This window comes from Nematolebias whitei, chromosome 4 (assembly GCF_014905685.2).
Source record: "Nematolebias whitei isolate Nwh7 chromosome 4, NemWhi1, whole genome shotgun sequence".
Taxonomy (NCBI): Eukaryota; Metazoa; Chordata; class Actinopteri; order Cyprinodontiformes; family Rivulidae; genus Nematolebias; species Nematolebias whitei.
Genome location: NC_056501.1, coordinates 29,276,148 through 29,287,988, shown reverse-complemented (window position 1 = coordinate 29,287,988; position 11,841 = coordinate 29,276,148). Strand labels below are relative to the sequence as shown.

The window sequence follows — 11,841 nt, the reverse complement described above, 5'->3', positions numbered from 1 at the left end:
ATCCGTTTAATTTATGAATATATCTCATGCATATGTTCATCTACATCAGCATAGCAGTAAAAAAAAAAGATTCCATGCTTTCTGAGGCTTGAGCCCAAATGAAGCAGGTAAAGGGAGAAAAGCTGGGACCCCAAAATAGAGCCCTGTGGAACCCCAAAAGACAGAGGAGCAGTAGAGGATTCAAACCAGCTATGTTGACACACTTGATTCTGTCTGAATATACTGTATGTGTGTGTGCGTGCATAAATGTATGTGTGTGTATATTTATAAATGTATGTACATATGTATGTCCACACATACATATTGTCATTGTCATACATATATAATACATATAGTCTTGTAAAGAATGCAGTGACAACATGTTTGAAGAGTGTTGCCATTACAAAACACAGAGGGACACATTATATGTTGTTACAGTGTGACTCAGGAACATCTTCATGTTCCTGGAGTCAATGGGTGCAACAGGTGACAGGATGACAAAAACATAGTTAACATTCATCATTTAGGGTGTGTCTTGAACCTTGTTTGGACAGTAATTTGTATCTATGTTAAAGGGATACAATCCTTCTAAGATGTATAACTGAAGTTAACAAGGGTTGTTGCACTTACATAAAATTAATTTGTTATGTTTTTATTGTTAGAGTCCCCTCAAGTCTTTTGGGGATTGGGTAACCCCTCTGGTCAGACATGAAGAAAAGAGGAATGTCGAGTGACATTTTAAATCAACAACATGCACTGAAGTTCTGTTTTGTGGTCAGCGTCACAGCAACTCTGAAGCTGCAGCTTCGAGTGCATCTTGTCAGCGAGGGCATCTGATGTTAAACATCTGACAAAACATTCAAGCAAGTTGGCTCGCTGTGGTGACCCCTGAACCAGCTAACAAAAAACAACAATTAAGATCTGTTTTATGGTGCAAATGACAAGCAGAAGTCCGTGAGATGCATGTTGAAAATGTGACTAAAGAAGATTTACATCTATAAACAAAGAGATTTAATCTGTCAGAGCTTGTTGAGTGCAGGCTAAACTCATTAATCCAAAAGAGCTAAGTTTAAGGTGCATTTGATCAACTATAACTCACAGATACACATAAAGATGAGAAATATCCTCAGCCCAAAGAGAGCTGTTTGATATGACATTTCCTGAATGCCTTTTTATGTCAGCTTATTTAAAAAAATCTAGCATTCCACTAAATGTATTTCTTTTAAATGTTGCATCTTATCTGTTAAAATCTTGACATGAGTCATGTTGAGCCTGATGAGGAGATGCAGTTTGTCTTTACACAATCAGATGGATCGTAGATCAGATGAGTGTGCAAAGTAACACTTGAAGAGAAATGAAAGGAGAATCTTTGTGTAAAGAAAGAGTGACAGGAAAATAACAGTAAAAACAGTTAGAGCAGTTGACCTCTTGATCCTACGATCAAACATCATCCACAGCGAGTGATGCTTGAACCAACAAATACTCATGAAGAACTCATTCATTAGAAAAGTCCTTGAAGATGACAAGAAGCTCCCGTTCTCCTCTTCGTGGTGACACGTCCAAAAGGGAAATGTTGTTACCTTTATAATTATGGATCATTCGCTCACAGGAAAGTTCCTGTGTGTCTCTCACCCTTGTGCTAAAATGTTATAACTGTAATTGTTGGTGAGAATTGTGACTGCTGACTACAGGAGGGAAAAACTCGGGTCAAATCATGAGAGATGGTGTGGTGATAAGAAAACGTAAATCTCACGTTTCCATGAGACAGGAACTTGATCATCTGTACACGCCGTGCAGGTTGTTTTTCCATGATGGCTTTTCTCGTTCCTCCTCTTCAACATTGGGTTTTTGAAGCCTGCGATGCTCACTGAGCGTTCATCACTTGGGGCTTTCCCATTTCTAGTTTCTTCAGAAGCAGAAAATAAAATGTTTTGGTGGGCGCATTTAGATTAGCCTGAAATCCATCCATCCATTATCTTTTACCTGCTTCTTCCATTTTAGGTCACGGGGGTCGCCGGTGCCCATGTCCAGCAATCACTGTGCGAGGGGCGGGGTACACCCTGGACGGGTCGCAAGTCCATCACAGGGACACATAGAGACAAACGAGACAAACAACCATTCACTCTCTCACTCACACCTAGGGACAATTTAGAGTTACCAATCAGCCTAACATGCATGTTTTTGGTCTGTGGGAGGAAACTGGAGTACCCGGAGAAAACCCACGCATGCACGGAGAGAACATGCAAACTCCACCCAGAAAGGCCCCCGGACCAGGATATGAACTGGAAACCTGCTCGCTGAGAGGCAGCAGCTCTTATTTAAAACTTTACATCTAGTTCCTCTGAATAAGGACAACCAGTCTAAAACCAGTGTCCTCAACAGCAGGATGCAAGGTCTTGAGGTTATATGTATAATTTTAATTTTATTTATTTATTTTAGAAATGATAAGAGAGGACAAACTTTAATAAATGTGACCGCATTTTTCTCAATAGGTAATATCATGTCTAAGTAAAAAGAAAACAAAAAAAGTCAAGGAAACATATTGTAGGTTTCCATTGATTGAAGCTTGACGCTCTCATCTTTAGCACCATGCATTAAAAATTCCACCGAGTCCTTAGTGAAGACGAACACTTTACTTATTTTGCAGAAATCAAAAACTTGTACAAAATTTAAGAAAAGGACAGTGGTGGAAAAAGTACTCAAACACTGTACTTAAGTAAAAGTACAAATAAACACACAAAAATGTACTCTAGTAAAAGTAGAAGTACCACATTAACATTTTTACTTAAATAAAAGTAAATAAGTACTTGCTTTTAAAATACTTAAAGTATTAAAAGTACAGTAAAAGTACTTCCTAATTACATAATGCAATGGTCTACATATCTTTAAGTCTGCGTACCATATGTATATTTTCTGTAATACATTAATAGTGTTGAGCCATTTTAATGAACGATGCTGCAGATAATACATGTTTTTATTGTGTTTACTCTGTGACACAGTTCACACTTGGACTTGTGATTCTGTGCGTCAGAATTTCAGGGATGGCATGCAGAGTTAAATGTCATTAATCAAAATAAGAAAGAGGAATGATTATACCTTTGAAAGTTTTTATTTAACACAAAGTAAAACCAATGTGTCATTTTAACTTCAGTAAACACATTAAAGTAAAAGTTGTCTGATGAAAAAAGGAGCATTAGACACAACTAACAAAGGAACAGACTCTGATCAGTTCAACTCCAGTTTGTCATCAACTCCAGTTAAAATACTGTCTATTCAACCTTGTAATGGGTCAATATTGAACAATATTTTAACTTCCTGACACCATTTTAAAAACTTGGACCCGAGTGTCGAGACATTTGGAGACATCTCTTCTCTCCTAACATCATGAACTGACACATTTTAATATTGCAGCAAGAATTTCTTGTTAAAGTTCAGAAGAAGTTGGTTTTCAAAGATTTTTGAGTCCAGTCTGGTTCTTTTGGGAGAGAGAAGCTGTCCTTTTTGTACTGAGCAGTCTTTCAATAAGGACATGGGTGGAGCATATCTTCTGGATGACTCTCTTGCGGTGGAATCCATTTTGGGTGTGTTAGTGGTGCTGTGGGTGCACCCAGCTCATTGGCATATATACTAGAATAAAAAAGTCATTGACCCAGCTCTTCTTGAAGGCGGGCCTAACGTTACCTGCCCACTTTGCAGTGATTCAATGGACCAACTCCTCTCTCACCATTGGTTACTTTCAAAGTAACAAACAAATCAAAAAGCTGCAACATGAATGTAACTTGTAATGCAACGCGTTATAGAAATGTAGTGTAGTAGAAAGTACAGATACTTGATGTAAAATATAGTGGAGTAAAAGTATAAAGTACCCACATTTAACTCTACTTAAGTAAAGTACAGATACATGAAAAATGTACTTAAGTACTGTAACAAAGTATTTGTACTTAGTTACATCCCACCACTGGAAAGGAAACTAGAGAAACATAGAGGGAGAGTTCAAAAAACAGCGTGGCTCCACTCTGCTCCACCTGACTGCCAATAAACCACCCCCATCCCAATACAGGTAATCATCAAAACACCCAATTTTACACTGCTACTGGAAGATAATATCTCAGAATCTCTAATAAATCCTACATTTTAATCACTTTATCATTACAAAAATAAACTAAATATCACACCTGTATCTTTATAATTTTAAATGAATCTCGGTGTATCACCTGTGAACTCAAAACTGTACAGTTACATTTGTGAACCCACATGGCCACCCCATTAAAGAATTTCTAGAGGTGCTACTAATCTCCACAACGATGCAATATTGGTAAAATGTTTGTTGCTTTCCTGTCATCGCATGGCACTTGTTACACACTCACCCTCAGAGGTGATGAGTGGATTGCATTAAGGGGTTCATGATCGTCTCTGTGGGTGCCCCCTTGTGCTAAATGAGCCTACAATGAAATTGCTTATGTTGCATGTGAGTGTGTGGATTTCCAGTCTGGTTTCTGTTGTATAAAGACAAATAAATAATATAATTTTTATTTACAGAACATATTTCACACACACACAAACAAATGAATACTTGAGAAATGTTCCCCCAAATACTAAAACCCTCATTCTTTTCCCTGGAGTCTGCTGGTATTTATGATTAAAAAAAAAGGTTTAATAGTTTTTATTCGTTTTCCTTCAGTGCTTTCAGCGTGATGGTGAGTCCTCCAGCATCACAGAGCTCAAACTCCTCCACCATCGTTTCATCGTGTAGCTGCTGAGGACCAGCAATAGACTCTGCGATGGCTTCATGCTCTTCTTTCTCCTCGTCTTCCTCAAAATCATCTGGGTACTCCACCTCCTCTGAAAGAGAAAGAAAGCACTGATGGTGAAATAATATATGTATCTCATATCATTACCAGCAGTCTTTGTTTTAGCATTACAGTCATGTGAACCCCCCCCCCACACACACACACACACAGACACACACACACACACACACACACACACACACACACACACACACACACTCACACACATACACACACACTTTTTGTGTTCACTTCTAGGTTTTAGTATCAGGACATACTGTAGTAGAAAAGATCCAAAATAAAACACAACTGATGCAACTATGATATTATTCATTAAAAATAAAAACTACCGCTAGGTTGCTGCCCATCAATCTGGGGAGGGTTAAATGTAATTTCTAAAGAATTTTGAATCCAAAATTCTCCAGAGAGAGAAAAAAATAATAATTCACACATGGGAAGCTACCAATGTTCCTACAAATGGAGTCCCAAATTCACCCCATGGTCAGACAGTGCAATGCTCAGAGAAATGACAAGACATCCGAGAGCTCCAAGCTTCAATCAGCAGGTTAAAGGTTAAAGTTCATGACGGTAAAACAAAAAAACAACTGAACACGTGTGGCTCGTTCTGAAGGGTTGCAGGAGAAAGTTCTTCTCAAACATGGCAGAGTACGACTTTCTAAAGCTGCATCCCAACAGAACACAAGATGTCTGGAACGATGCCCTTTGGTTAAATGAGACCAACGTAAATATGTTTACCCACAATGCACAGCAAAAGCATCTGATACCCACTGTCACACACGGTGGTGGAGGGGTGGTGATTTGGGCTTGTTTCACAGCTGGACCTGGACACCTTTCAGTCACTGAGTCGACCATGACCTCCTGAAGTATTACAGAGTCAAATATGAGACCATCTGTCCAACAGCTGAAGCTCGGCGCAAACTAGAACCGAACTTGCAACAGAACCAAGAATCAAGGTGCTGCAGTAGCCCAAAGTCCAGACCTCCACCTGACTGAAATGCTGTGGTGGGACCTGAACAGAGCTGCTCAGGAACAAAGCTGATGAAATGTAAAGAGGAGAGGGACAGAATTTCTCCTGTCCGGTTTTAGAGAAAGAAAGTCGTAACAGGAACATACTGTTGAGAGTGACTGCTATTAAAGGAGGTTCTACAAGATGTCAGCGTGTGGGCTTGATGTTTCACACAGCTTCTGTTTACCAACATGGAGGAATCAGTTGTGTATTTTTGCACAACTGAGTTTAGATTTGAATCATTTAAAACCCGACAAAGACCGGATCATTAGTTTTACCTCCTGGTGTGTGTATTCCCCAAACAGAAAGAGGTTGGACTTTCTTTTTTCCCATAATTGTGCATGATTTTAACGTTTGGTCCAAATGGGTTCTAAATGTAATACTTGCTTTACCGTAACGTTTCCGGATTTGTTTGTAACTTTTACTAATCGGAAGAAACATGCAATGAAACAAACAGCAGATTTGTTGTGAACAGTTGGCGGCTTAAACTCAAGAAAAAGTACAAATTCAGTCGATTTAACTTGACGGGGTTAAACAGAAAAAGTGAATTTCAGCCACCTAAGATAACTCAAACCTCAACATTTTCACAGCGGTTCAAGTGAACGCTTTATTATCATTTTTACACCGTGACACTTTTACATCGGTTATTCACAAAGACTTGTAGTTATTTAAACTGTGGCCCTATGTTTCATACATGTTGAAAATAACGTGTGCATGTGCACCAGACATGATGCAAAACTAAAGCAATATAAAAACACATTTTACAGTGTTTGTTGAACTGCTGTGAATTGGATTAATTCTGAGTTGTTTCAGATGCTGGATCTTATTATTAGTATTAAAGCAGCTCTCTTCTGTTAGCTTGATTCCAGCAGGAAAACTTCTCCCTGGTTTTACAAACTGGGACCGTGCTGGCTGCTGTCCACTGCAGGTAAGATACTGACTATTCAGCGGCACTGCACTGAACCCCACGTCTAAAAAAAGCGATCCATCAAATTGAGGAGTTAAAACAGCGTTTGCTGATCAGTGTGTTCCTCCGAAACTGCCACTGCTGTTCACACGATGACAAAGCACAAAGCTGTGGCTCAGGAATGTAGGCAAACACGTTATAGTTTAGTGTGATGTGAAACATGACTACAAAGTTCAAAGAAGAGTGGAGTGAGTTCAAAGCTTGTAGTCTTGTCATGCTGTCTGTTTAATATTTATTTGTATGTTTATCCAGAAAAGTCTCATTGAGATACGACATCTCTTGTGGTCTTCATGTTCGGTAAAAGCTTCATTTCAAGACAGATTTACACACGGATACAAAATGAAATCAAAGGCCCAAAGTTCACGACCTTTCAGGGCAGTGATGTTTGAGAAATGACTATCAGTTTGGATCAAACCTTAAAAATAAAAGTATTGAGATCTCATCCAGTGTGTTAGTGCTCAGATTATGTGATGTGAACGACTCACACACACTTTAACGCGTCTGCTTAAAGAAAATAAATCTGACTGAGTTACAGCTCACTGTTATTTAGATCAGCTGGTTGTGGCAGCCGTTTAGAATGGGGTTAATGTCAGACAAGTTTTGGTCAGAGGTTATGGATGTTTTTGTTACGGAGAATCTTCTCTCTGCCCATGGACCATATGTTTGGGTTAGCACAGAGAGTTGGGTGTGTGAACTCGGCTGAACAGATAAGGACATCAAAGCAAGCGCAGAACGCAGGTTCTCTTCATGTGTGTACATTTATGTGTATTTATGGAACCTGTCCTGAAAATCTGGCCTGACAAGTAAAATCCTGGTTAACAATCTTCTCCTGCTGCAAAGTGTGGTTCTTTCTGAGTAAACAACGTACGCGAGAGTATTCATCTTCAACATTTAATGTGTAGATGTACATTCAACCATTTCTAAACATTTTATTAAAATCCATTCAACGTTTCATGAAATATTTTCCTGACAGAGTTGACTCCAACAGTTAATGGGACATTGTCAATACCGATCTTGTGTGATCCGTTAGCGCGTGTTGGGGATGACTCTCGGCTACTACCAAACTGAATTTTTCAACGTCTACTAAAGTGACTGAGTTACGACCATGTACTGTATGTTTACTAAAGACCTATGGCTGTGGCGGCCATCTTTACTTGGCTTGACTCCATAGTAAATCAGTTGCAGATGTACATCTGTGGATTTTCTGAGTTTCATTCATATCCATCAAGTGGATCAAGAGTTATTTTGCTAACAGACATGCTCACAGGCAAAAGGTGCATAATCACCAGCAGGCCATATTTTGAACAATTTTTAAGTGGTTCTTAAAGTTTTCTCAAGAAATTAACAGTTTCAATTAGAGACCTGACATGAAACTGTTTCCAGACTCATCCATCATCTTCTAAACCAGGGCTATTTAACTGAGGGGGGGGGGGGGGCAGTTACTGAAAGCCAAGAGCTCGGGGGGGCGAACATCCAGCAGTTATTCTCGTTAATTAAGGTTGTTTTATGATTTAAAATCAAGTTTTATTTTAAAATGAACCCAATGATGGGCCGAACTGAGGACACCCGTGGACCTGATTTGGCCCCTGGGCCGCCAGTTGAATAACCCTGTTCTAAACTCACATTGGCTTAAACGCTTGACCTTTTACATGATCACCCCTGTCAGCACTGATAGGACGTCTCCCTTCCCACGTCCAGCTCAACATACCTGCTGACTCAGCAGAACTTCTCTCTGAGGGCTCAGTGGTGTCCTCTAACGAAGACGAGCTTCCGTCTTCATCGAAATCTTCAGTGTAGAGACAGTTCATCTGTCCACTCAGACCGGAGACGTCCTCCTCCTCCATGACGGAAGAGCCGGACTCGTTTATTTCCCACAAGTGGTCCTGACTGAGCTCATCAGGCTCCAGCGGTGTGTAAACATCTGCACGTTTGTCTGTCTGTTGGTCTTCAGCAGCGTGGAGCTGATCGTGCACGCCTGCAGCTGTGAGTATGCAGGCAGCGCTGGGCCTGGTCTCTGGGTCCAGACTGAGCATGGAGCGGACCAGAGAGGAAACGCTCTCTGAGAACATGTCCGGTACGGGATCATGCTCTCCTCTGGTGATCTTAAGGAACAGGCTCAGCAGGTTTGAAGCTATGAAAGGGGGTTTGAGGGCACAGATCTCGTACAGGAGACAACCAAGAGCCCAGATGTCTGATTTCGAGCTGTAAGGGACGTCCCGGCAGAGCTCAGGACTGAGGTAGCTCGGTGTCCCCACACAGGTGGACGCCAAGTCTGCAGTGTGGGTCATTATCTTGGAGATACCAAAGTCCCCTAACTTTACCAGGCCCTGCTTTGTGAGCAGCACATTGGAGGTTTTGATGTCTCTGTGCAGGATTCTGGCTGCGTGGATGTAATCCACAGCCAGGGTCACCTGCGCAAACCACCGCAGGACGGTGTCCTCTGGGAAGAACTCCCGCGCTTTCCTCGCTTTCACTTTATCATCCAAGGTTCCTCCATCGCAGTAGTCCATCACGATGTAAACGAAGCCGTCAGCAGGGTTCACGAAGGCATCCGTGCACGTGACGACGTGGGGATGCTCCAGCCTCCGGATGATGTCCGCCTCCTGGAGGACGGCTCTCTGCGTGCGCGTCGTCCTCGTTGCCATCTTTATCCTCTTCACTGCGCACAGGCTCTTCCGCTGCACGTGCCGCATGAGAAACACATCTGCCGCTCCGCCGCGGCCCAGACACAGAACCTTCTCGAAGTCCTCCATGTCTGCTTCGAGCCCCGTCACTTAAGAAAAGGTCGCGGGGAGAAGCACAGCGACTGCTGGCCGTTTGTGTTCACCGCCGTTACCATGGTGACAGACCGAAACCGGATAGCGGGGCAGTGGTTTAGTGGTTTCACATTGTCGGAACTTCTTTTTAAGAAGTTTTTTTATTTTTTTTTATTTATCTTTCTGCTGCTTAAAATGCAACATTGTTTTTAGAGCAAGTCAAAATGTTTGTTTGCGTTAGTCTTTATAAAGTTAGAAGTTATTCTTAAGTCATCATTTTAGTTGGTAATAATTAAGTTGAATAAAATGTGAATATATTAGAAGCGACTAAAAACGTGACAAAATATTTAAAGGCCACCCTGAACAAAAAGTATTATATTTTTGAAGTTTATTTTTGCAAGTATACTTTAAGTTAAGTATAAGTATATCAAGTATACTACACACCACTTGTAGTGTACTAGAAGTATACTGATTTAATACTTGTTTGGACTAAATTGGGACATTTTTATACTATTTTTTAAGTATATCAAATAAGTTTATAAAAAGTAAACTTCAGGTACACTTCCTCATTTTTAGTGTAAAATAATACTTGTAGTAAAAACTACTTTTTGCTAAGGGCATATTATTATATTATCGAGCCTAATTTTACCAAACTTGTCAGCATGAGGCTTCAGAAATCAACTTTTAATATTGATTTGGACAACATGAGCAAAATTAATTGTTTGTTTATTCGTTTTCAATCAAAGTTAAACATATCAATAATAATGAATTACACTACATAAATGCCAATAATTTAAGAAACTCTTAATCTATATAAAGCTGTAATATGATCTATGTATATTCTGATGTCATAATAGAACAAGCTGAAGCATTAGAGTTTACAAGGTAGAAAAAACAGGCATCGTTGAAGGATAAATGAAGTGTCCACTCAGCAAATCTCAGGAATAAAAGTCATAAAATTATCTCATAATGCCAGAACGTTACCAGTTTTCTGAACTTTAAAACTGTGGACCAAACAGGCAGAGAAATAAAACTCTGATTTTATTGGGGGTTTTGTCTGTTTTATTTATTTTTAGGAAACTCTACTTTTTAAATTTCTCATTTGAAGAGCTTTCTGTGAACATGCACGGCCTTAAACTGCACCGAGCTGACTTGTTAATGAGAGCTGAACTCAAATGAAAATCACTCTCAGACTTTACAAGAACTTTGTTTTTTAAGTTTTGCCATTACCTCTTTGCTGCCAACTCTGTCAGAGTTAGATATTTATTTTTTTGGTCACTCACACCACACGAGGTGCAACAAAATTGTGTACACAGGGTCCCAGACAGTTACATCTAATAAAAGTATAAAATGTAAAAGAAAAACATTAAAAAGATTGAAGATATTAACTAAGAAAAACGTTAAACTAAATATACACTGAGCTCTAGTACAAAAACAATGCGCTGAACAGCAGCACGAACTGTGTGAGCAGATGAGAACACAGCAACATGAAACAGATCAGCAGCAACATGAAACAGATCAGCAGCAACATGAAACAGATCAGCAGCAACATGATGTGATTTTTCACAGTGATTATTCTGGTTAGAGATTCATGAGTCTAACAGCCTCAGGGTAGAAGCTGTTCCTCAGTCTAGTGGTTCTACACTTAATGCTCCTTAACCTCCTGCCTGAGGGGAGTGGGGCAAAAAGTGTGTGTGCTGGGTGAGTGAGGTCCTTCATGATGCAGTTGGCCCTCTTCCTGCAACTGGAGGTGTAGATGTCTGTGATGGTGGGGAGGCTGACTCCAACAGATTTCTGTGTGTCTGTTAGCAAAATATCTCAGGAGGAACCCGGGGCCGCTAGGTGCGTTCGGAATGTCGATGATCAAAGTGTCCTGCAATTCACATTAGTTCTCGCAGCTAGCTGCGTTCTTCATCGACGCACGGGCCGAGTGATCCACCACTGAGAGTCGTGCCATTATCAGTGGACATACATCTACAAGTGATTAACTTTTATAGTTGATGTGACTCAAGATGGCTTGCCCAGCTAAATGACATGGAAATGGCTATAATGTAACTTTATGATTATAATAAGTTGGTCTTTGTCTAAAATTAGTATGAAAGTTGGCATTCCTTCAAGAAATGTCTTGGATTTGATGCTGCAGTGACGGTTTCACTGAAATTATGCCAAAAACACAGTTTTGCTCTGAAAAACAGACTTCAGAGCCAAGTAGTAGAGTGCAACAAAACATTTCACCTGGAATAATATCATCAGGCAAGGGTGCAGTCAGGAATCACGGTGGTATCCAGCATGACTGGCTTGAACTTCTCAAGGACTAAAGAC

The 11,841-nt window shown here is 40.3% G+C and overlaps 1 protein-coding gene and 1 non-coding gene across 2 annotated transcripts; both read right to left on the bottom strand.

Annotated features, from left to right (window-relative positions):
- Positions 1–4,642: 4,642 nt before the first annotated feature.
- nek12 (NIMA-related kinase 12) lies at positions 4,643–9,519 on the bottom strand. Its single transcript, XM_037675084.1, has 2 exons — positions 8,472–9,519; positions 4,643–4,821 (listed from the first exon to the last, which is right to left on the bottom strand). The coding sequence occupies exons 1-2, from the start codon at positions 9,514–9,516 to the stop codon at positions 4,643–4,645; spliced, it is 1,224 nt and encodes a 407-aa protein (XP_037531012.1). The 5' UTR covers positions 9,517–9,519.
- A 1,797-nt stretch (positions 9,520–11,316) lies between these two features.
- On the bottom strand, positions 11,317–11,469 carry LOC119409192. Its single transcript, XR_005186771.1, has one exon. It is a non-coding gene; the product is annotated as a 5.8S ribosomal RNA (ribosomal RNA).
- Positions 11,470–11,841: the final 372 nt, after the last annotated feature.

Coding starts and splice junctions, on each gene's coding strand:
- nek12 (XM_037675084.1), bottom strand. CDS start 9,516: ATGGAGGACTTCGAGAAGGTTCTGTGTCTGGGCCGCGGCGGAGCGGCA. Junction 4,822..8,471: donor AAGTTCTGCTGAGTCAGCAG/GTATGTTGAGCT, acceptor TTTCTCTTTCAG/AGGAGGTGGAGTACCCAGAT.